We start from the raw sequence: 25611 nt of genomic DNA, 5'->3' as shown, positions 1-25611 counted from the left end.
ACCTACCACCTGGATTCAATAATTATTAACATTTTGTGATTTTGTTGTTATCTAATTTTTTCTGAACAATTTGAAAATAAGTTGTAGACATTTTAAAAATTCACCCCAAGTCTTTCAGTATACATCTCCTTTGAAGAAGACATACTCCTACACAACCACGTTACCACTGTATATCTAAAAAAATTCATAGTATTTCCCTAAAATCATCTGATATTTCATCCATATTCAAATTTCATACACTTTTAAAATCAAGATCCAATGGAGTTTCATCTATTGGATTTTATATTGTCTCTATAGTCTCTTAAAAGGCAGGATACAATGTAACAGCAAAGGAAGAAGTAAATGAATTTATTTACATAATATAGTATATAAAATCATAATGATTAATAGGTACATTAAAATATTAACAAATTTATATACATTAAAATTCACAAAGCACTTTTACCTATATAATATCCCTGTTGGAAATCATATTTTCAGTTCAATGGAAAATACAGATAATATATAGATTATTAAAACAGCTGTAAAGTAGATAAAAGTAACTGTTACTAACTAATAACAACAACACTTAAAGATTTAATAGTATTAGCAAATTTAATACACTCTCCAAACCAGAGCAATCACCCATTTAAATACCTGGTAATGTTTTGGATCAAGGGTAATCGCACGATTAAAATCCAGGATCGAGCCACTCTTATGGAGTTTGACTTTACAAAGCCCACGGTGATAAAAGCTTTCTGCAAAATCAGGATTTGCTTTCACAGCTTTTGTAAAAGAATCAAAAGCCTAGAAGAGCATATTGGTAAAAAGCAAATCATTCAGTGAGTAGCATACATTAGTTAAAAAGTTAATACATTACAGTATATAACTATTCTTGAAAAGTTTTTATTTTTTGGTCATTTTAAAGATGTTTTTCCCAGTGAACCTTGTGGAGCCAAAAAATATGAATGACCCAGGTTTATTATAATTTACAGATTCCTTTATTCACAGACTAAAGTCTACATAATTCATGTTGTTACAATACTTTTGGAGGTGTAATTTTTTTAATTTATTTATGTATTTATTTGGCTGCACCGGGTCTTAGCTGTGGTAATGCAGGCTCTTTAGTTGTAGCATGTGGGATCTAGATCCTTGACCAGGGATCAAACCTGGGCCCTCTGCATTGGGAGCACTGAGTTTTAGCCACTGGGCCACCAGGGAAGACCCTGCTGCTGCTGCTAAGTCACTTCAGTCGTGTCCGACTCTGTGCGACCCCATAGATGGCAGTCCACCAGGCTCCGCCATCCCTGGGATTCTCCAGGGAAGAACACTGGAGTGGGTTGCCATTTCCTTCTCCAATGCATGAAAGTGAAAAGTGAAAGTGAAGTCACTCAGTCTTGTCCGACTCTTAGTGACCCCATGGACTGCAGCCTACCAGGCTCCTCCGTCCATGGGATTTTCCAGGCAAGAGTACTGGAGTGGGGTGCCATTGCCTTCTCCGAGGGACCCTAAGAGGACTTTAATCATTATGTGTCTTATTGTGTTTCTTCAAAGAAATCACAATTAGTATTTATTATTTCCCATGAGGACCAGCAGATACATAGTTACAAAATTTCAAAACAAAAGAACTCCAAAGTTTTTTCTAACATTGTGAAGCAAAACTAGGTTTCCCCTGCTTGTCCAAAGGACTAAGAACATGAAAAATATTTGTAATTAATCTCATATGTATTGTAATTTCTTAATGGAAAACTAATCAACTGCAATTCTCTTTTAAAGTTATAAAGATACAGGTGGACCCCATCCACCCCTATGAATATAAGGACTGGAATGGTGTGTGGGTGTGTCTGTCTGTGTGTGTGTCTGTGTAGCTGTGAAATATTCAAAAAGAGCTAATGATACGTTATTTACGTATTTATCATATCAGTGAAAATTTTGAAATGGAGACTTCGATAAAATAGTCAAATATTATTAGGTTGGTGCAAACATAATTTTGGTTTTTTCACTGTTGAAATTTGCCATTTGATATTGGAATACATTCTTAAATAAATGTGGTTACATTATGTTATTTTAATACACATTTCTCACTTTATGTTTTTTGCTAATGACTCATTGCTGTTTATTTTATGTTTATTTTAGATTATAGAAATGATGTTAGACAAAAAGCAAATTTGAGCGATTTTCTTATTGGAGTTCAAAATAGGTCATTAAGCAGTGGAGACAACTCACAACATCAACAACACTTTTGGCCCAAGAACTGCTAATGAATGTACAGCACAGTGGTAGTTCAAAAAGTTTTGCAAAGGAGACAAGAGACTTCAAGATGAGGAGTGCAGTGGCTGGCCACTGGAAGTTGACAACGAAAACTGAAAACCATCATCAAAGCTGATCCTCTTACAACTACATGAGAAGTTGCCAAAGAACTCAACGTCAACCATTCTACAGTTATTCTTCATTTGAAGCAAATTGGAAAGGTGAAAAAGTTTGATAAGTGGGTGTCTCATGAGCTGACTCGAAATCAAAAACGTTGTTCTGAAGTGTCATCTTCCTTTTATTCTACACAACAACGAACCATTTCTCAATCAGATTGGGACAAAAAGTGGATTTTATACAACTGGCAATGACTTGCTCAGTGGGTGGACAAAGAAGAAGGTCCAAAGCACTTCCCAAAGCCAAACTTGCACCAAAAAAAGGTCATGCTCACTGTTTGCTGTTCTGCTGCTGATCTGATCCACTACAGCTGTTTGAATCCCAGTGAAACCATTACATCTGAGACGTATGCTCAGCAAATCAATGAGATGCACTGAAAACTGCAGCACCTACAGCTGGCATCGGTCAACAGAAAGGGCCCAGTTTTTCTCCATAACAATGCCCGACTGCATGTCGCACAACTCATGCTTCAGAAGTTGAAGAGTTGCACCACGAAGTTTTGCCTCACCCACCGTATTCACTTGACCTCTTGCCAACCGACTACCACTTCTTCAAGCATCTTGACAACTTTTTGCAGGGAAAACGGTTCCACAACCAGCAGGATGCAGAAAATGCTTTCCAAGAATTCATCAAATCCTGAAGCACAGATTTTTACACTACAGGAATAAATAAACATTTCTTGTCGGCAAAAATATGTTGATTATAATGGCTCCTATTTTGATTAATAAAGATGTGTTTGATAAGGAAGAAGAAGCACCAGTCACAGAAGCTGGTGCTCTGTGACAACCTAGAGGGGTAGGATGGGGAAGGAGGTGAGAGGGAGGTTTAAGAGTGAGGGGACATATATATATACCTATGGCCAATTCATGTTGATGTATGGCAGAAACTGTCACAATGTTGTAGAGTAATTATCCTCCAATTAAAAATAAAATTAAATTTAAAAAAATGAGGATTTGTTTGAGCCTAGCTAATAATGATTTAAAGTTCAAGGTCCAAAACTGCAATTGCTTTTGCACCAACCTAATAGATAAATACTTAATAATTGAATAAACTGGTTTTCAATGAACCTGGCCATCTTAACAGCCAGTTTGCTCTGATTTTAATTGTTCAGTTGTCAATAAGAGAAATCAGTGTCCTCATTGTTTTCCATTTATCCTGCATGACATTGATACACTCAACGTACTGACAATGTGGTAAGTAAATTTATACTAAGTGATGAAATTATTTTGCTATAATAATTTCTTACAATTAGATTTATTGCTTTGGTGGGAAACACACATTAGCCTTTGGAATATTATCGACAAACAAGCATTAATAAAATGTGTTGAATAAATAAGACAACGTAGTAGGTTTTACAGTGTGCAGACTGACTATAGTAAGCCAAGCTTTACCAGAAGCTCTGGTCTAGTCCCTCACTGCTTAGGTGGCCTTTGGAAATGGAACTGAATGTAAGGAAACAATTTCTAAAACCGTGAAAAACTTATGTGCTTAAATACACAAAATACCAGTTGTAAGCTGCCTTCCTCCATGTAACAAAGACCCAAGTGATACAGACAGTCTGCTGAAGCTGCTAAGGGATTCAGTCCTTTATCAGAAGAAGAAATGAGATCCAATGCCTTTTTAAACATTCTCATGGCTTCCTATAATGATTTAAAAAAAGAGAGAGTGAGGGAAGGTCATGTTTCTCTGTTATATTTATTTAACGTGGCAGCCTACCTAGTAAAGGGAATCCTGAGTACACAGCCTTACTCTCATTTGACATGAGGACACACAGATCTGGTAAAGACATGGATCTTGTCAGTGCACGGCGAGCGAGGACCCAGGTGGGGAGTCTGACCTACCCACGTGCCTGGCCTCTAAGCAGGTATGTAAGTAGGCTTACACAAATAGACTTTTGAAACTGTAATTTCTAAATTCTTTTCTTTTTTGTGAAAATTTATGTGTGTTTAATCTATGAAATAGAGCCATACAAGACTAATTTCTAAATTCTAAAGGGTATTTTCTCATACTCTTCAATCAGACTTCAATTTATAGACCAGTTTATGACCAGTTGCCTAGTAAGTCTCCTGAAGGGAATGTTGGCCAGCTGTTATGTAGTAAAAGTTCTCTACTGACAATCTCTGAGGCACTTTTAATCACCCTTTATTTTGTTCTGCTGTGCTCTCAAGGAGGTTCCATTGACACGAGAGAATAAACTAACATCAAAAATTACCCATTTAAACTATTCCGCCAAAAGAGTTGAAATTCATTAATGACAAAAATTCAATTTCCCAGATAAAGACAGCTTTTCATAATTAGTGACTCTGTGTATTAATCCATATAGAAATGCAGATGCTTATGACTCTTTAGCCCACTTAATGACATGAAATTGCTACAGAAACAATGAGGTTTAACTTGTATATGCAGTGTCCTTTGTACCCACCCTTGGTTTCTGCCACATATTTACAGTCCATCTCAACATTCAGTGGCTCAGCTGGTAAAGAATCTGCCTGCAAAGAGGGAAGACCTGGGTATGATCCCTGGGTTGGGAAGATCCCCTGGAGAAGGTAACAGCTATCCACCAGTATTCTGGCCTGGAGAATTCCATGGACTGTATAGTTCATGGGGTCATAAAGAGTCGGACACGACTGAGAGACTTTCAACATTAAACACAAGACCTTGCTACAGAAAAAACACCAATCAACTTCTCAGTTTCCCTCCTTTTTAATTTTCAAAGTCCCTCTATCTTCTTCATTTCCATCTCTTTCTCTCCTGCCTTTGGATGGTTTCTTCTTCTCAGAGCTAACTCCTTAAGCTGTGCCTTTGAGCCCAACTCCATCCCCATAGAAGCCTGCCAGTTCCTTCCACTTTTGAATCTGTGCCCCTCCATTGTCTCCTTGACTCCCTACAGTCTTCCATCACATTTACTTTAAAATGAACATATCTTCACTTCCTCCTGCTTTCTCCTTCAGCTGATGTCCCACCTCTCTTTCCTTCACTACTATAGAAAGTAGTGGTCATCCTCTCAAGGTTTGCAGGGAAGGCATATTTACATTCTAAACACAATACTCTGGGGATAAAAACTTTGAAGAGTTATAAGACTATTATACTAAGTCAAGCAAACTAAAAATATGTTCTGAATTAGGACTAATGACCAGAGAAATAGAGAAAGGAAGTGGATTTGAGAGACATATTTAGAAAGCAGAACCAAGAGAACATGACTATTGATTTGGTATAAAGTGCAAACAAAAGTCACCTAAGATTTCTAGCAGAACAATGTCAGGGAGGCAGAGAGGTTAAAGGAAATTTAGGGTTATTCCCAAGAAGGAATTCAATATCATAAAGGTGTCAATTATTCCTAAAATAACCTAGAGAGTCAATGCAATTCAGTCAAAATTCCAGCAGGATTTCTTGTTGCTGTTGTTTTTATTGAGGCATAGTGGCAACCCACTACAGTATTCTTGCCTGGAAAATCCCACAGACAGGAGCCTGGAGGGTTACAGTTCATGTGATCACAAAGAGTCAGACACAACTGAACGACTGAGCATGGATATTTACAATAGTGCTAGTTTCTGCTGTACAAAGAAGTGAATCAGCTATATGCATACAAATATCCTTCCGTCTTGGACCTCTCTCCCTCCCACCCCATCCCACCCATCTGGGTCATCTTAGAGCACTGAGCTGAGCACCATGTGCTATACAGCAGGTTCCCACTAGGGTTTTTAATGACTCTTGACAAGCTGAATTTTAAATGTGTATGGAAGAGTAAAGGCTAAAAAATAACCAGGGATTTTCTGAAAAAATATGGTGTGATGACTTGCTCTACCAGATGTCAAAAATTACAATAAAGCAATAGTAATTAAGACATTGTATTATTAAGCCAGGGGTAGAAATATTGACCAAAGGAACAGAATAGAAAGCCCAAAATCAGTCCCACACATACATGAAAAGCTACAACAGGACAGATGTACTACTTAAATCTTTGATTGAGGAGAACACTTCAGTAAATGATACTGGAACATGTGAGTAACCATATGGGGAAAATTGAAATTTTATCAATATCTCACATTCAAAAATATCTATTTAAGGTAGAGAGAGATCTTAAACTGGACAAGGGAATGGCAAACCACTTCAGTATTCTTGCCTTGAGAACCCCATGAACAGTATGAAAAGGCAAAAAGATATGACACTGAAAGATGAACTCCCCAGTCAGTAGGTGCCCAATATGCTACTGGAGAAGAGTGGAGAAATAACTCCAGAAAGCATGAAGAGATGGAGCCAAAGCAAAAACAACACCCTCTGGTCAAAGAAGTAAAGTCCAATGCTGTAAAGAACAACATTGCATAGGAATGTTAGATCCGTGAATCAAGGTAAATGGGAAGTAGTCAAACAGAAGATGGCAAGAGTGAATATCGACATTTTAGGAATCAGTGAACTAAAATGGACTGGAATGGTCGAATTTAACTCAGAGGACCATTACATCTACTATTGTGGCCAAGATTCCTTTAGAAGAAATGGAGTAGCCATCATAGTCAATGAAAGAGTCCAAAATGCAGTACTTGGATGCAATCTCAAAAAGGACAGAATGGTCTCTGTTTGTTCCAAGGCAAACCATTCAATATCACAGTAATCCAAGTCTATGCCCCTACCAGTAATGCTGAAGAAGCTGAAGTTGAATAGTTCTATAAAGACTAACGAGATCTTTTAGAACAAACACCCAAAAAAGATATCCTTTTCATCATAGGGGAATGGAATGCAAAAGTACAAAGTCAAGAGATACCTGGAGTAACAGGAAATTTGGCCTTGGAATACAAAATGAACCACCGCAAAGGCCAGTGGAGTTTTGTCAAGAGAACACACTGGTCATAGCAAACACCCTCTTCCAACAACACAAGAGATGACTCTACAAATGAACATCACCAGATGGTCAACACCGAAATCAGATTGATTATATTCTTTGCAGCCAAAGATGGAGAAGCTCTACACAGTCAGCAAAAACAAGACCAGGAGCTGACTGTGGCTCAGACCATGAACTCCTTATTGCCAAATTCAGACTTAAATTGAAGAAAGCAGGGAAAACCATTAGACCATTCAGGTATGACCTAAATCAAACCCCTTATGATTATACAGAGGAAGTGACAAATAGATTCAAGGGATGAGATCTAATAGACAGAGTGCATGAAGACCTAGGGACGGAGGTTCATGACTTTGTACAGGAGGCAGTGATCAAGATCAACCCCAAGAAAAAGAAATGCAAAAAGGCAAAATGGTTTTCTGAGGAGGCCTTACAAATAGCTGAGAAGAGACGTGGAAGGCAAAGGAGAAAAGGAAAGATATAAGCATCAGAATGCAGAGTTCCAAAGAATAGCAAGGAGACATAAGAAAGCCTTCCTCAGTGATCAATGCAAAGAAACAGAGGAAAACAATAGAATGCGAAACTAGACATCTCTTCAAGAAAATTAAATACAAAGGGAACTTTTCATGCAAATATGGACTCAATTAAGGACAGAAATGGTATGGACCTAACAGAAGCAGAAGATATTAAGAAGAGGTGGCAAGAATACACAGAAGAACTATACAAAAAAGATCTTCACGACCCAGATAATCACGATGGTGTGATCACTCACCTAGAGCCAAACATCCTGAAATGTGAACTCAAGTGGGCCTTAGGAAGCATCACTACGAACAAAGCTAGTGGAGGTGATGGAATTCCAATTGAGCTATTTCAAATTCTAAAAGATGATGCTGTGAAAGTGCTACATTCAATATGCCAGCAAACTTGGAAAACTCAGCAGTGGCCACAGGACTGGAAAAGGTCATTTTCATTCTAATCCCAAAGAAAGGCAATGCCAAAGAATGCTCAAACTACCACACAATTGCACTCATCTCACATGCTAGTAAAATAATGCTCAAAATTCTCAAAGCCAGGCTTCAACAGTACATTAAACGTGAACTTCCAAGTACTTCAAGCTGGATATAGAAAAGGTAGAGGAACCAGAGAGCAAATGGCAACATCCATTAGATCATCCAGAAAGCAAGGGAGTTGCAGAAAAACATCTACTTCTGCTTTATTGACTATGCCAAAGACTTTGACTATGTATATCATAACAAACTCTGGAAAATTCTTCAAGAGATGGGAATACCAGACCACCTTAACTGCCTCCTGAGAAATCTGTATGCAGGTCAAGAAGAAACAGTTAGAACCAGAGATTGAACAACAGATTGGTTCCAAATTGGGAAAGGAGTACATAAAGGCTGTATATTGTCACCCTGCTTATTTAACTTATATGCAGAGTACCTCATGTGAAATGCCCAGTCTGGATGAAGCACAAGCTGGAATCAAGATTGCTAGGAGAAATATCAATAACCTCAGATATGCAGATGATGGCTGTATGGCGCAGGAGTGGCAGCTGCGTGGTGCAAGAGCTACCCCACGTCCAAGGTCAGGAGCTGCGGCCGTGAGGAGATACGCCATGTTGAAGGTAAGGAGTAGCGGCTGCGCTTTCCTGGAGCAGCCGTGAAAGGATACCCCATGTCCAACGTAGTAAGAGAAACACAAGTAAGATGGCAGGTGCTGAGAGAGGGCACCAGAGGGCTGATAGACTGAAACCACAATCAAAGACAACTAGCCAATCTGATCACATGGACCACAGCCTTGTCTAACTCAATAAAACTAAGCCATGTCATGTGGGGCCACCCAAGACGGACAGGTCATGGTGGGGAGGTCTGACAGAATGTGGTCCACTGGAGAAGGGAATGGCAAACCACTTCAGTATTCTTGCTTTGAGAACCCCATGAACAGTATGAGAAGGCAAAGAGATAGGACACCAAAAGATGAACTCCCTAGGTCGGTAGGTGCCCAATAGGCTACTGGAGAGGAGTGGAGACATAACTCCAGAAAGAATGAAGGGATGGAGCCAAAGCAAAAACAACACCCAGTTGTGGATGGGACTGGTGATAGAAGCAAGGTCTGATGCTGTAAAGAGCAACATTGCATAGGAACCTGGAATGTCAGGTCCATGAATCAAGGTAAATGGGAAGTGATCAAACAGGAGACAGCAAGAGTGAACGTCGACATTCTAGGAATCAGCAAACTAAGATGGACTTGAATGCGTGAATTTACCTCAGATCAGGAATCCCTTAGAAGAAATGGAGTAGCCATCATAGTCAACAAGAGTCCAAAATGCAGTACTTGGATGCAATCTCAAAAACGACAGAATGATTTCTGTTCATTTCCAAGGCAAACCATTCAACATCATGGTAATCCAAGTCTATGTGCCGACCAGTAACGCTGAAGAAGCTGAAGTTAAGCAGTTCTATGAAGACCTACAAGACCTTTTAGAACTAAACCCAAAAAGTACATCAAGGCTGTATATCCTTTTCATTATAGGGGACTGGAATGCAAAAGTAGGAAGTCAAGAAATACATGGAGTAACAGGCAAATTTGGCCTTGGAATACAGAATGAAGAAGGCAAAGGCTAATAGAGTTTTGCCAAGAGAACGCACTGGTCATAGCAAACACCCTCTTCCAACAACACAAGAGAAAACTCTATACATGGACATCACCGCCAACACCAAAATCAGACTGATCATATTCTCTGCAGCCAAAGATGGAGAAGCTTTATACAGTCAGCAAAAACAAGACCGGGAGCTGACTGTGGCTCTGATCATGAACTCCTTATTGCCAAATTCAGACTTAAATTGAAGAAAGTAGGAAAAACCACTAGACTATTCAGGTATGACCTAAATCTAATCCCTTATGATTATACAGTGGAAGTGAGAAATAGATATAAGGGACTAGATCTGATAGACAGAGTGCTTGATGAACTATGAACGGAAGTTCGTGACATTGTATAGGAGACAGGGAGCAAAACCGTTCCCAAGAAAAAGAAATGGAATAAAGCAAAATGGAAGTCTGAGGAGGCCTTACAAATAGCTGTGAAAAGAAGAGAAGCGAAAAGCAAAGGAGAAAAAGAAAGATATTCCCATTTGAATGCAGAGTTCCAAAGAATAACAAGGAGCGATAAGAAAGCCTTCCTCAGCTATCAATGCAAAGAAACAGAGGAAAACAATAGAATGGGAAAGACTAGAGATATCTTCAAGAAAATTAGAGATACCAAGGGAATATTTCATGCAAAGATGGGCTCAATAAAGGACAGAAATGGTATGGATCTGACAGAAGCAGAAGACATTAACAAGAGGTGGCAAGAATACACAGAAGAATTGTACAAAAAAGATCTTCACGACTCAGATATCACAATGGTGTGATCACTCACCTAGAGCCAGACATCCTGGAATGTGAGGTCAAGTGGGCCTTAGAAAGAAAGCATCACTACGAACAAAGCTAGTGGAGGTGATGGAATTCCAATTGAGCTATTTCAAATTCTAAAAGATGATGCTGTGAAAGTGCTGCACTCAATATGCCAGCAAATTTGGAAAACTCAGCAGTGGCCACAGGACCGGAAAAGGTCAGTTTTCATACCAATCCCAAAGAAAGGCAATGTCAAAGAATGCTCAAACTACTGCACAATTGCACTCATCTCACACGCTAGTAAAATAATGCTCAAAATTCTCAAAGCCAGGCTTCAGCAATATGTGAACCATGAACTTCCAGATGTTCAAGCTGGTTTTAGAAAAGGCAGAGGAACCAGAGTTCAAATTGCCAACATCTGCTGGATTATCGGAAAAGCAAGAGAGTTCCAGAAAAACATCTATTTCTGCTTTACTGACTATGCCAAAGCCTTTGACTGTGTGGATCACAATAAACTGTGGAAAATTCTGAAAGAGATGGGAGTACCAGACTACCTGACCTGCCTCTTGAGAAACCTATATGCAGGTCAGGAAGCAACAGTTAGAACTGGACATGGAACAACAGGCTGGTTCCAGATAGGAAAAGGAGTACATCAAGGCTGTATATTGTTAACCTGTTTATTTAACTTATATGCAGAGTACCTCATGCAAAATGCCCAGTCTGGATGAAGCAAAAGCTGGAGTCAAGACTGCCAGGAGAAATATCAATAACCTCAGATATGCAGATGACACCACTCTTATGGCAGAAAGTGAAGAAGAACAAAAGAGCCTCTTGATGAAAGTGAAAGAGGAGAGTGAAAAAGTTGGCTTAAAGGTCAACATTCAGAAAACTAAGATCATGGCATCTGGTCCCATCACTTCATGGCAACTAGATGGGGAAATAATGCAAACAGTGAGAGACTTTATTTTGGGGGGCTCCAAAATCACTGCAGATGGTAACTGCAGCCATGAAATTCAAAGACACTTGCTCCTTGGAAGAAAAGCTATGACTATCCTAGACTGAATATTAAAAAGCAGAGTCATTACTTTACCAACTAAGGTCTTTTTAGTCATAGCTATGGCTTTTCCAGTAGTCATGTAAGAATGTGAGAGGTGGATTATAAGGAAAGCTGAATGTTGAAGAATTGATGCTTTTGAACTGAGGTGTTTGAGAAGACTCTTGAGAATCCCTTGGACTGCAAGGAGATTGAACCAGTCAATCCTTAAAGGAAATCAGTCCTGAATATCCATTGGAAGGACTGATGCTGAAGCTGAAACTCCAATATTTTGGCCAGCTGATGCAAAGAACTGACTCATTAGAAAAGAGCCTGATGCTGGCAAAGATTGAAGGCAGGAGGAGAAGGGGACAACAGAGGATGAGATGATTGGATGGCATCACCTATTTGTTGGACTTGAGTTTGAGCAACCTCCAGGAGTTGGCCAGGGAGGCCTGATGTGCTGCAGTCCATGGGGTCTCAAAGAGTCGGACACAACTGCGTGACTGAACTGAACTGAACTGAGATCTTAAATTTGAAAAGCAAAACTTTTAAACTCTTAGAAGAAAATACTGGGAAATCGCTTACAACCCTGGTGTAGAAAGGGAATTTTTAAACAAGAAATTTGTTTAATATTTTGTATTTATTTATCTGACTGTGTCAGGTTGTGGCATTTGGGATCTAGTTAGTTGACCAGGAATCGAACCCAGCCCCCCTGCATTGGGAGCACAGAGTCTTAGCCACTGGATTACCAGGAAAGTCCAAACAAGAATTTTTTTAAGGGTGTGATAATGAAACAAAAAGTAGATAGTCAACTACATTAAAATTAAGATCCTCTGCTCATTAAAAGACATCATAAAGAAAATTTAAAAAGCAGGCACAAATTTTAAGAGAATATATGACACACATGCCACCAACCAAGGATTCATACACAGAACTTATTTTTTTCAGTGCCAAAAATCAACATGAACAAGACAAACAAAAATGTGTACAGGAAATGGATAGAACAGGAAATGTGAGTGGCTATTAACCTATAAAATGACGCCTCAACTTTCGCTCAAACTGAAAAATGTGAATTAAGACCATAGACAGTTTTATGCACCAAATTGACAAAAATAAAGTTGACAATACCAGTTATCATAAGATGGAGATAAGCAATAATACTCATACACCACAGGTACAAGAATAAATTGGTAGAAGCCTATGGAACGATGTGCCATTTTTTTGAAAGTCAAACATTTATATCCTCTGCTGCTGCTGCGAAGTCACATCAGTCGTTTCCGTGCGACCCCATAGAAGGCCTCCCACCAGGCTCCCCCGTCCCTGGGATTCTCCAGGCAAGAACACTGGAGTGGGTTGCCATTTCCTTCTCCAATGCATGGAAGTGAAAAGTGAAAGTGAAGTCACTCAGCCGTGTCCGACTCCTAGTGACCCCATGGACTGCATCCTCTATGTTCCAGCAATGTTAACAGAAGACATGAAAAAGAATGCTTATAGCAACCTTATTCTTAAGAGGAAAAAAAAATAAAAGGGAATAACCTAAATGTTAATTAACAGAAGAATCAATAAATGAATGGCATGATTGTTTTGTTAAAAAATGTATATATAAGCTGTAATTCTAAGCACAATATAAAAATCCATTAACGGGTTTAGTAAACATTACTGAAACATTTTTTACCTTGTTTCTCTTGGCCTTCATTTGAGCTTTTGCTAATAGAGTACACATGGGGACATCAGGCTTATTCAACGTGATCCCATCCAAGACCTGAATGGCCTTGTCATGGTTCTCACAAAATGAATAAATGAGTGCCTGCTGTATAGGACTCAACTCAATGAGACCTGAAAGGAAAAGAAAGTTTATCAATAACTTTGCCAAGTATCTAGACTTCGAGATAATTGTTTTTAGGCAGTCAAGCAATTCAATATTCTGTTTTTTCAATATGAATTTAATAAATCAATATGATACTAAAATCTATTTATTATCAATAAACAGTAAGACATTCCAATTACAAACAAAAAAATAATAGTGAAAGCTTGATATAGCCTGTAATAATCTCGGGGCTTTGCAGGTGGTAAAGAATCCACCTGCCAATGCAGGAGACACAAGAGATGTGGATTCGATCCCTGGGACAGAAAGATCCCCTGGAGTAGGAAATGGCACCCATTCCAGTATTCTTACCTGGAAAATTCCATAAACAGAAGAGCCTGATGGGCTACGTACGGTTCATGGGGTTGCAAAGAATCAAACATGACTGAGCACACACACACACACACATAATAATCTCTCACAAAACTCACCAGGTTATGAAGCATTTTACAAATTGATTATATACATGCAAAATTGATGTTTTAAAGTTTCAAAATCCAACTCTGACTTTCAAGTGCACTCTTCGTGCTAGCTATACATAGCTATAGCAAATAGTATAAAAAGATCAAAGAAGTATTTAAAAATTAAGGCAATGTTATAATTTTGCATTGATTATATTTACCTTTGTTCAGTTCTGCTACTTGATAAATAGTGAACTTTGCAAGATCATAGCATCTCATCCTAAGAAGATACTGTCCTCTGGAAGAAATAACATTCTTTAAATCTAAGCGGTTAAAAATAATCAGTATTTTTCTAAAATAAAGATTTTTATATTACTTAAGATCTTAAATTACATTTATTTACACTTACATATATATGACAAAAACTGTGAAATTTATGAATATTTGTGTAAGTCTAAGTAAGCCAATTAGCATGGGGATGTGAGAACAATACAATTTAGCAAATGTGAACCTGAAAGGAAAATATTCAAGTCTTTTTTTAATCAGTATTTAAAATGTTACACTCTGCTGCTGAGAAATTTTAAAGCTAAACACAGGTCAAGGGGACATAAAAAGGGAGAAGTATTTACATAAATTGTTAAAATACGGTTCAAGAGTTAAAACACAAAGCAAGCTCTTATCAGAAAGCACTGTTAGAGTCCATTTTCCCACATCTGTAAATCCACTTTCCATGTTAGTAATTACATTTTTGGTAGTGATAACTCATAATTTGCAATGGATCCTTTCATAACAAACTCTACTGGGTCTGAAATACAGTTCAAAGTATCATGGTTTTTTTTTTCACCGAATTATCCGAGGTTTATACTTGGTACCTCTGCAGACACAATCAAAATATATTGCCTCACTTTCATGAGATCTGGGGTAACTATCTAACCAGTAATCTAGAGAAGCCTCAAAGAACTTAAACACGAGATAGTTGTTTTGAAACAAGAATAGAACAAAGGGAAAGATCTGCTTATTACCTAAATTATCTTAAAATTCAACAAAAACAGTAACTATATTTGACTTGCTGGTTGGGAGATGGCCATTTCTGGGAGATTAAATGTAAGACAAAGAGGTCAGGAGGATCAAGAAAGAACTAAGGATTCCCACAGCTAGCTCAGATTCTGTTATCCCAAGAAGAATTCTGTTTCTATGCTCATACCTTATTATATATAATTGGATTCCATCTGGCTGAAGGTGGATAGCATAAGATAACTCTCTTACTGCCTTTTTCAGTTTGTGCAACTGTTGAGAGATAAACAGAAATTTAGCTCATAAGAATACTAATTGCTTCCTTTCTGATATTTATTTCCTCCCATTCTTCAATACAGAAATTGTGCAGGAATTCCTCAATGAACATGGGATACCGTGAAGTAAAAAAAAACAAAAAGATGCTAAGTCTTCTGGTTTTTTAAATTATCTTTAAGTTTGAAGAATGATTACACAGACCCACATAGTTTTAGATAAATATAATTATATCATGTATTCTAGTTTCTTTCATTTAGCTTTTTCTCTAGCTTTTCAGTTTTTCTCCCTCAACCACAGCATCTTTTACACCAAACATTACTCATGTTAATAAAGTAGATAGCAAAGGAAGGTAAAATAAAAAGTCAGTTCCACTTAAAAATAAGAGAGGAAAAACAAGCTTGCACTTAAAGGGTAAAATGAATGAGTGAAACAAAATACAATGATGAATAAGATATGTTTTAAAATCAATATACAATGAAAAGTAAACATTGATTCTTATCTTAATACAGGTTACATGGCATAATCTGGATTTGTACAAATTTTTACAATTTTTCAGTTCAGTTCAGTTGCTCAGTCGTGTCCAGCTCTTTGTGATCCCATGAACCGCAGCACGCCAGGCCTCCCTGCCCATCACCAACTCCCAGAGTAACCCAAACTCATGTCCTTTGAGTCAGGGACGCCATTCAACCATCTCGTCCTCCGTCATCCCCTTCTCCTCCCGCCTTCAGTCTTTCCCAGCATTAGGTATGTTACAAAAGGAGGGACGAAACAGATTCCAGCAAAATGAACCTGGGACAACAAATGACTCCTCTTACTACGCTGACATGTTGACCCAAATTTATTTGTACACGGGAGTATTCATACAGGGTGGGTCACGTCAAAAGAGGGAATTCAAAAGGAAGGAGTCTGAGATGTGTTTAATTGTGCAACTTCCGGCCTGCTGCTTCTCAAACTGACTGACCAGGTTGGTGTAATTAATAAACCACCTCGTCATATATTTGCATTGCTCCACCTGGTTCCAGCAATGGACATATCTGCTGCTGCTGCTGCTGCTAAGTCGCTTCAGTCGTGTCCAACTCTGTGCGACCCCATGGCTGCCTGGAGAAGTTCAATCCCAGGAAAGTTTGTAAAGGCCAGAGAATGAGCCTCCACCCTGACTGGGAATGATGGAGGCTCATTCTCTGGTCTTTACGAACTTTCCTGGGATTGAACTTCTCCAGGCAGCATGAAATTAGATTTACCCTTGAGGCTGAATCCACAGTGTAGGCACAGGTATTCTTCTATGTACATACAGAGGGTTTGGTTTGTCACTGTTTCATCTACATGGGATCATACTGTACACACTTCATACTCTTCTAAATCTTGCTCTAAGGTATCTTGGAAATCCCTCTAAAACAGCTGCTATAGTCCTAATTATTCTTTTTATTGGCTACATAATGCTCTAGAGTGTGAATACAATGTAATTTACTCAAACGTTACTGTGAAGAAATATTTGCCCCCTCACAACAATAAGTCTCTGAATATATGTCCTTACACCTTGGTATTATGCTAGTGCTTTGGTTTCTAAGTATGCTCGGAGGAAACTTCTGCATAAGGCCTCAGCTCCATCTACAGGGAGTGATGGAGGGTCACAATCCATCCCCATCCCTTCCCAAAGGGAAACTCTCCCTGGGGACAATGCCAAAATGGCCACAGGGTCATCCACCTCCACCATCGCAAAGGTAAGGACTCTTGAGTGGGACTGTAGTCACACTGAGTTATGAGATGTTGACAATGAGAACAGAGCCTCTAGCAACCTCCCAATGGACATGTAGTGTGGGCAAGAAATAAACTTTGATTATTTTAAGATGGCGACTTTGAAATTTTGTCTGCTGTTGCTGTTTTTCCATAGCATAACAGCCTATCTTGACTGAAACCTACATGAGGAAAGGACTTGGAGGAGATGAGGGCCAAAAGGTAATGAGAAGCCAGTTCACATGAACTCTTGCAGACCTTTGGCTTTTGCAGGATATTTGGCTTTTATGCTGAGCGCACAAGGGAAGCTATTGAAGGGTTCCAGGCAAAAAAAGTAAAGTAATCTGATTTATGTTTTAACAGGATCATTATGCTGTTGTTTTGAAAATCCATCAAAAAGGAATAAAGAACAGAAGCAGCAAGACCAGGAGGCTACTGCAATAACCAGTGAGAAATGACAGTATCTTGGACAGGGTGGTTAGTAGTGGAGCAGTAGAAAGGAATATCTGCTTTGAAAAGTAGACACAACCAGCTAACACTGTATATCTCTGGAAAGTCAAATTTGGTTGGAATCAGGAAGAACTTTTATTTACTGCATTGTTTGAATTTTACACTAAGCATACATTAGTTTCTTAATTTAAATAACTTGTAAAATTTAAACCAAATTTAAAGGAAAATGTGAATGATTTGGATCCCATCCAGTGCACAGATCCCATTCTAGAGAATAAGATTGCAAATGGTTTTTAATTTATTCTTATTTGCATACATATATTACATATATATATTGCTTTCATAATAAGAAAAAAAGGCATTATTTAAAGAAAATGAAAGACAGAAATTCACACCTCATCAGGAGAGGCTTTATAAGTGGGCTTTTCTAATTAACTGAATCTATTTAATACCTAATATGCATTGCTTATAAATGCACTAGAATCTGTAATTAGCTGAAAAAGAATACATAGATACATTTTAAATTATACTATTTAACAACTATTCAGAAAATTAAAACTTTTTTTAAAAAATCAAGCATCTCAAACTTTAGATACCTTACTATAGGCTTCTGCTCGACAAATATAGCTTTGAATATACATAGGGTCATGTCTAATAGCCTCAGAAAAATATGAAGTGGCTTCAATGTAGTTATCCAGATGTAGCAGATATATGAGGCCAATATTTATATAGGCCAAAGTCATGGTTCTTTAAAAAAAAAATGACAAAGCAAAATATTTTTAGACATTTTAACTATTCCAAATGTTCTCCAATTATAAATTAACCTAATAAAATACATACAGCAATTTATTCAAGGGTTCATTCTCAGGGTTTTACTAAAGCAAAGTAAACCAATTAACTACTTTCTATTAAAAATTACAAACACCTTCATAAAATCCTTAATAAGGAATAAACATCTGTAGGATTTATCCTAGGAATAGATTTACTAAAGTCTTCTTGACTCTTAACAATACTTCACTCTTTTTCACTTAATCTTATCTTGAATAACAAGCTTAGTTTTCCTCAAAAGCTTTTGCCTCAGTGTATGTTATCCTTGCCCTGAGAAAGGGTGTGGAACAACAACAAACAGCAAGGCTTAGGGTTAAAAATCCTCTCCACCGAGTTATTAACCCAGCTGCTTTTCTATATCAAATAAATACTGTTTTCCTCTCTTAGAATCAAACAATTTTCAATGTAGAACTTTAGAAATTGTGTTCCATGCCTCTATTTCAAAATGAAGAAACTACACATCTTTAGCCCAACTTTGTAGAAGTCCTGACCCTTTGTCTACTGCCCACTTTCTGGCTTTCTGCAACTGAAACTCACTTCTTTCCCTTCCTGACTCAAAAATATCCCAGAGAAAACCACTGCGGCCACTATGGAGCCATGCTCCATGACCTTCCTAAGTCAAGTTCCACATTTACCCCGAAGAGGCTCAGTAAGCAGTCTGTTGATGACACGAAAATGGCATAATTTGTTACCTTTCTGACAACTTCCATTTTAACGAATGCTTCTTTGGAAAGAAGGGGAATTATTTAATTAAATTCTGTTTTTACAGTCTGGTTTTCTGACTAGCGTATATAACCTTCAGTCTGTTTCTTCCTGAACCTATATTCTAATGGTATTCGCTTTTTTCTTTTGCATTACTAAACAAAATGCAGTCAGAAGTTCTAAATAGAGGATTTCTTTCCATTGAGTCATATATTGTACATTGTAATGATATATCAAGAAGAATATTTTGCCATTATTTTAGAAATAGAGGACAATTTTTCATGAACTTAACTTCAAAAAGTTCTAACCTGGTCATCCCCAAACTGCTCTTAATTACTGGTTGATTTTATTATCTATGAATATAAACTCCCCTCAAACCCATTCAACCCCTAAAATTTGCAGAAGCAGCTGAAGCAAACAGATGTTGAGAACAGTCCTTATTTTGGAAGTAATCTTATTTTTGAAAGTAGTATTATAATTTTAGGGTGACTTTATATTCATCTCATTTTTACAAAGCTACTAATGATGAGGGGAGAAAGCTTTTTCTTGCATTTTTGGTATTTTCTTAATTTTATACAAAAGTGAAATCAGTAAGAATGAAAAAGAAAACGTACCTTTCTAGAGAGATAACAGCTTCAAAGTCACAAATTGCTAGCAACCAAAATTTCAGATCTGCATAGAGTATGCCCCGATGTAGGAAACAACTAAGATTCTCATAGCCATCATTTATGAGAACTTAAAAATAAAGGTATATATCTTATTCAGGTTGTGAGCAAACATATCTAAGTTATATTTTACGCTATATTCCTTCCTACAGATTATTCTTATTTTTTAACATTGTATAAAATAAAACATATCTATGGGTGTAATTCCTTAGTGAGTAAAAATAGTACTCACATATAAAAGTATATTTGTTTATAAATAACAATGTGATTATCCTGGTTCACAAATTCATTAGAGCTGGAAGACATCCTGGTGGTAATCCAGGTATCTACAAATGAAAAGATTAAGGTCCACATTGCCCATGCAAACCAATGTCAAAGATGGGCCTAGAATCTAACCTCTGATTCACTTCAATGAACTGCAGTCAGAAAGGTGCCATTACCCTTGATGGTCTGTTATTATCAGGTATACAGGAAAGCATCATTACTGGCCAAACAACAGGTACAAGCCCAGACTTGGAGAGACAGCAGAGGCCAGGCTTATACACATAAACCAGGAAGGGCAGCTCAAAGAGACCACTCTAGTGCACACAGACCTTGGAGTTGAGGCACGCAAGTTGACTATGCACGTCCCAAATCACAGAAGCACAGGGCACAAGTAACCTCCTCTCAGGACTCCAGGTGTGTGGGCCTCGTCAGTGACCAGTCTAGTCAGTCCATCCTAAAGGAAATCAACCCTGAATATTCATTGGAAGGACTGATGCTGAAGCTGAAGCTCCAATACTTTGGCCACCTGATGCAAAGAGACAACTCACTGGAAAAGACCCTGAGGCTGGGAAAGACTGAAGGCAGAAGAGAAGAGGGTCACAGAGAATGAGATGGTTGGATGGCATCACCAATTCAGTGGGCAGCAGTCTGAGCAAACTCCAAAAGACAGTGAAGGACAGGGAAGCCTGGTGTGCTGCAGTCCATGGGATCACAAAGAATCAGACACAACTTAGCAACTGAACAACCGGTCAGTCTAGAGGTCACCTCACATTTCCCCCTCAGCTTTCAAAAACATGCAGTGAATTAGATGAGATTTACACAACATATGATCTACATCTTCCAACTTTCTCAAGTACATTCTAGCTAAAAAGGGAAAGTTTTCAAAAAAAAAAAAAGATACACAATGTTCACAGTCTGGGGCACAAATATTCACAGCACTGTATTCTGGGAAGTATACTGAGTATAAGCAATGATCACACAGATTAAGTAATCACTTGAAGGTCATTTGCTCAGTTTACAGTATGACTGTCTAACAAGGAGAAAGTTAGCTGCAATTTGGGTGGTTGCTCTGAAAAACAGAAACATTCCCTTTGGGGGGAAAAATGTATTAGAATTACTTAACCCCTCTGTGCATCGGTTTTGTCATCAGTAAAATGGAGATGATAATATACCTACCTCACAGCATTATTCTGAAGAGTAATTGAGACACTTCCTATATAGCATTTAGAATAGTTAGCCTGGAAAGTTGTGAAATGTCTAATGAATGTTAGACATTATTATTAGCTTAGAGAAATATCTTGAGGATCCATTTAATGAAAGATAAAATTCCTTAGGCTAACCTATAGGAAAGGACTGAGGCCAAAATAAAGTTGGTCAGCTCTGAATAATCAACTGACAAGGATTTATATTATTGTGATAGCCTAGAAAAGAGGGGATGAGGAGCCCAAGACATGGAGAAGAGGGAAATATGAGAAAGTGGCTTTTAGGAAGAACGGGAAGAAAGGGGTTTGGCCAGATGGCAGATGTACAGGGCTGACAGAGACTAATAAAAGATGAACCTTCAGAAATAAAGGTGTTAAACCTTTAATTTTAAATTATCTGTGCTAACTTTATCCAATGACCCCTAAAACATTCAGTAACAGATGGTAACCATGAGAAGTGAACTGGTGAACCAAAACGGAGAATCAATCAGAGAGGAGTAATTAGAGACAAAGATTACAAGAGAAGTGAACAAGAATCCTCAGTTCCAGGAATCGCTGGCTATAGAAGGGAGAACACTAGACTCCTCTCGGCACATAGGGTGGGCTCTGAGTTATTTTATTTGCATATTCATGGCAAGGGTGACTTCAGAAGTCAGATGGACTTAGAGATACCAATAAATGATCATCTGTTATTGACTTCTCTGAACAGCTGTCTATTCTCTTCCTAAGGGTCTAGGGGTTTCCTTAAGCTCTAGATTCTGCCTCAAGGACGTCGGGATTCTAACACTTTGCACCCAGGTAAACACAGCCATGTCTGGAGTGTTGAACCCTGGCGGGAAACAGCTGGACACTGTTTACTGAGCATTTATTCTCTGCACAGAATTGTGCTGGACATACTTGTGGACCAAGAATGTCCTGGTACAGAGTGAGGTGGAAATGGCCACTTTTAGCTGTTGGCACCCTCTTACCGAGGATTCCCATTTTCAGTTTAAGGGTTACAAAACTCCGAATTTGACTAATCCATCGGCTGGGCCTATGGAGTGAGACTCATCCCACCAGGAAAATTTACTATCATTTTAGCAAGGTGACTAGGAAATAGGCCTAGATTTCCAGAAACAGCCTCAGAAGTTCATATATAGAAAGAGATTTCTTTGATATGATATTCTCTCTTTGTCACTGTTATACACACATAAACACACATACAATCACACACTAAAAGGGAATATTAGAAACACTTTTAGCTAAACTATTATAGCTTACAAGTATAAAAAAATACATGTGCTATATAAATATACATTAGTGTATGTATATATATATATATGCTGCTGCTGCTGCTAAGTCGCTTCAGTCGTGTCCGACTCTGTGCGACCCCATAGACGGCAGCCCACCAGGCTCCCCCGTCCCTGGGATTCTCAAGGCAGGAACACTGGAGTGGGTTGTCATTTCCTTTTCCAATGCATGAAAGTGAAAAGTGAAAGTGAAGTTGCTCAGTCGTGTCCCACTCTTAGCGACCCCATGGACTGTAGCCCACCAGGCTCCTCCATCCATATACACATATCACATTAGCCATCCCACATTAGGATCCCACTCCATGACAGTGAGCTGCTGAACCTCAGATTAAATCCCCACATATGTGCCATTGAAGGTGAAGTACCTGAAGCACTATAATCCTGTAGCGCTCTAACAGGGCTACTCTTCCTAAATAAGCAGGCTCTATAATACAGTGCTAACCAGTTATTAGGATCTAAGTGAACTGCAATAGAAAGATCTTGAACTGCTTGCTTGTAAAACTGTCGTTTAAAATATGCTCTCCCTCGGTACATCCTAGAAAAAGAGAAAAATTCATTTTAACACACACAGAAAAATATAAATTTTCTCTTTTTGGCAAACCTATACAACTAATTTTATATTTGAATAACAATTGGTGGTTATTTCCCTTTGCTTCTCAGGAAAGTTTAGTCATAATGTTAACAGCAAAAGAGATATAAACTTTTTATAAATAAATATATATAATAAAATGCTAATATTAATAATGTTATATATTAATTGTATGCTTATGAATTTATTATATTTCTTGTATCTATCAGAGAGGTGTGTCAATAAAATAAATGAAACACCAAAGATACACCCAAATAAATGGGAGATTTCTCTATCTACACACATTAAAGATACTGCATCAGTTTCATGAGTTGAATTCTATCTCCATTAATTTCTGACTTCAGTTCCTAAATTTTCATTGACCTAGATCAACGTTGAAAAATCTCATCTTCAATCAATTAATAATGTAAAGCAAATCAGCTTTTGTAACTAAAATAAAAAAGGCAATTAAGGAAAAACAGGAAGAATAAGCTACTAGGCTGTCTACTCTGAAGAAGTTAAACCCAGGGGGAGGAAAAGAGATGCTCAAGAAGGTTATAATAGGAAAACAATGATAATTTGAAATAAAGAGTGCAGCCAGCAACAGAGGTCTTTCGAAAGCACCAAGACTCAGGATGTTTTATACTGGAGCAAAATATTTTTTACCCCACACATAAAAAATGTCTTATGTACCTTTTAATAAACATAAAATCTTACATTTATTTTTAATAATTTCTACTTGCTAAAGAATATTAATTAACTTTTAAGTCTACATATGATTCTGAACTTAAAACCTCACAGAATAAATCTTTAGTAATATTTTTTGTAGGACGTCATCTACAATGTGTTTGAAGAATTAAGTCATGTCAATTCTTCAAAAACAATTCGCATCTGTTCCTTTCATTTCCACTGCCTCAATACTGAAGATTCTCATCAGATCACACCTAGGCTACTATTTTATCCCTTTCCTGTCTCTAGAGTGCTAAGATTTGATCATCAGATAATAAAGATCAAGGGGATCTTCCCCACCCAGGAATTGAACCTGCATCTCCTACATCTCCTGCATTGCAGGCAGATCCTTTACCAGTGAGCCACCAGGGAAGTCCTTTCTGAAAGTAATCCCCTTCAAGTCAAGAAGCAGACAACCAGAATAGAACAATAACTAGGGAAGAATTTTTAAAGAGCTTCAAAAAAGTTTGCCCTCCCTTCAAATGGCTGTAAGCTGGGATAGTTTTAGAAGTAAATTATTTCAAACTTTCAAAGAACAAAAATTATCCAATCCTAAAGGACATATTTTCTAAGAAAAGAAAAAGATAAAAGACTTAATTCATTTTGAGAAAGTAGCCAATTCCTGAAATCAAAATCTGACTATATGAAATCAGTGAACAATTTTATTATGAATATAGATGAAAATTTTAAAAATTTAAAAGATAAATTCAGTATAGTTTAATAACATTCAATATAAAAATATATGACGGCCAAAAGGTTTCAAAATAAGAAGGCCTATTACCATGAAACTCGTATAAACAGATCATAGGAAAAAATTTAAACAGAAAAAAAAAAGATATTCCCTTGAAATAAAGAATAAATGGCTTAAAAATTAAAACTGCAATGTTTGTTGGCAAAAGCCAAAGGCACTTTCATTAATTTCAAGGAATAAAGACTATTTTATCCCTAATGTTATAATAAGGTTAAAGTTGATGCAATGATAAAAAGAGTTGAGAGATTGGAGTAGACCAAAACAGGTAGAATAGGAACTCCAAAACTCCACTTTTCCACAAAGCAAGGAATAAGATGGCAAAAACTGTCAGAATCCATTTTTTGGAACTCTGAAATCTAATTAAAAACAGAACAACCAGGGAAATGCTTAATAAAGGAGGACAAACTGCTGAATTTTGGTAAGGGAGCTCTATGGTGTTCTAACTCACCCTGTATTTCCCTCCCCAATTTCCCAGACCCATGGTGGCCTTCAAGACAACCACCTGCCTTCCTGGTGCAGGTTACTAGTACCAGAGGGAACAACACAAATCTTACTCTCAAAGAACTGTAGCTGTGTGTTTTGACCTGTCTGCTGGATGGACCACTGAAAGACTGGCTCAAATGTTTCCCTCTGTTTTGACTGTCTTAGAGCTTTTAGGGGCTGCTGTGACTTCCTGGAAGGTATTTATCAAAAGCACTTAAAGGCAAATGTATTAGCAGCTGCCACTTGAGGCAAGGGATAACAGTCTGGACAAGCAACAAACTAACCAAAAATTCTGGGATGAAAGAAGCTGGAAGAGGAGATACCAGAGGGGTGAGGCCTTTAGAAAGTTTCTACATATTTCAGAAAATCTAAAAGCCACATGAAAACCCAAGGCTGGAAGCATGCACAGAAAAGACCTGAGAAGACCCTAAGCTCTCACCTCTGATTAATTCAGACTCTGTGCAAGTAGGACACACAAGCTCAGTCACTGAAATCATCTGGATAAGCACTGAAAGAGCGCCTCATTAGAGCCAATCTGCAAAGACTGAGAGACTTCTTTTGTTTGACTGGTTGGTTTGTTCCAGGAGATTAAGAAAATCTCAAATCACTGCTAACAATCAAGCTAACAGAAAAGAGACCTAAGTACCCACACATAGCAAAGAATACACACTTTTAAAAATCGGTTCAGAAGAGTCACTAAACAAACCACATGAATGACA

The 25611-nt window shown here is 37.9% G+C and overlaps 1 protein-coding gene across 8 annotated transcripts in view; it reads right to left on the bottom strand.

Annotated features, from left to right (window-relative positions):
- Positions 1-25611, bottom strand: part of TTC6 (tetratricopeptide repeat domain 6) — a 215766-nt gene that overhangs the window by 38556 nt on the left and 151599 nt on the right. For 5 of the 8 annotated variants that reach the window (XM_070775481.1, XM_019983232.2, XM_070775483.1 and 2 more), the window contains 8 exons: positions 22727-22896; positions 19556-19676; positions 18008-18158; positions 15142-15224; positions 14159-14235; positions 13348-13508; positions 3912-4046; positions 637-786 (listed from right to left, as the gene is read on the bottom strand). In XM_070775481.1, the coding sequence (XP_070631582.1) occupies positions 637-786; positions 3912-4046; positions 13348-13508; positions 14159-14235; positions 15142-15224; positions 18008-18158; positions 19556-19676; positions 22727-22896 (1048 nt within the window). Of the gene's footprint in view, positions 1-636; positions 787-3911; positions 4047-13347; positions 13509-14158; positions 14236-15141; positions 15225-18007; positions 18159-19555; positions 19677-22726; positions 22897-25611 lie in introns of those variants that run through there. The other 3 variants (XM_070775482.1, XM_070775487.1, XM_070775486.1) reach the window with 3 other exon arrangements.

This window comes from Bos indicus, chromosome 21 (assembly GCF_029378745.1).
Source record: "Bos indicus isolate NIAB-ARS_2022 breed Sahiwal x Tharparkar chromosome 21, NIAB-ARS_B.indTharparkar_mat_pri_1.0, whole genome shotgun sequence".
NCBI lineage: Eukaryota > Metazoa > Chordata > Mammalia > Artiodactyla > Bovidae > Bos > Bos indicus.
Note: the sequence above shows the minus strand (reverse complement) of the source record. Positions and strands in the feature narration are given on the sequence as shown.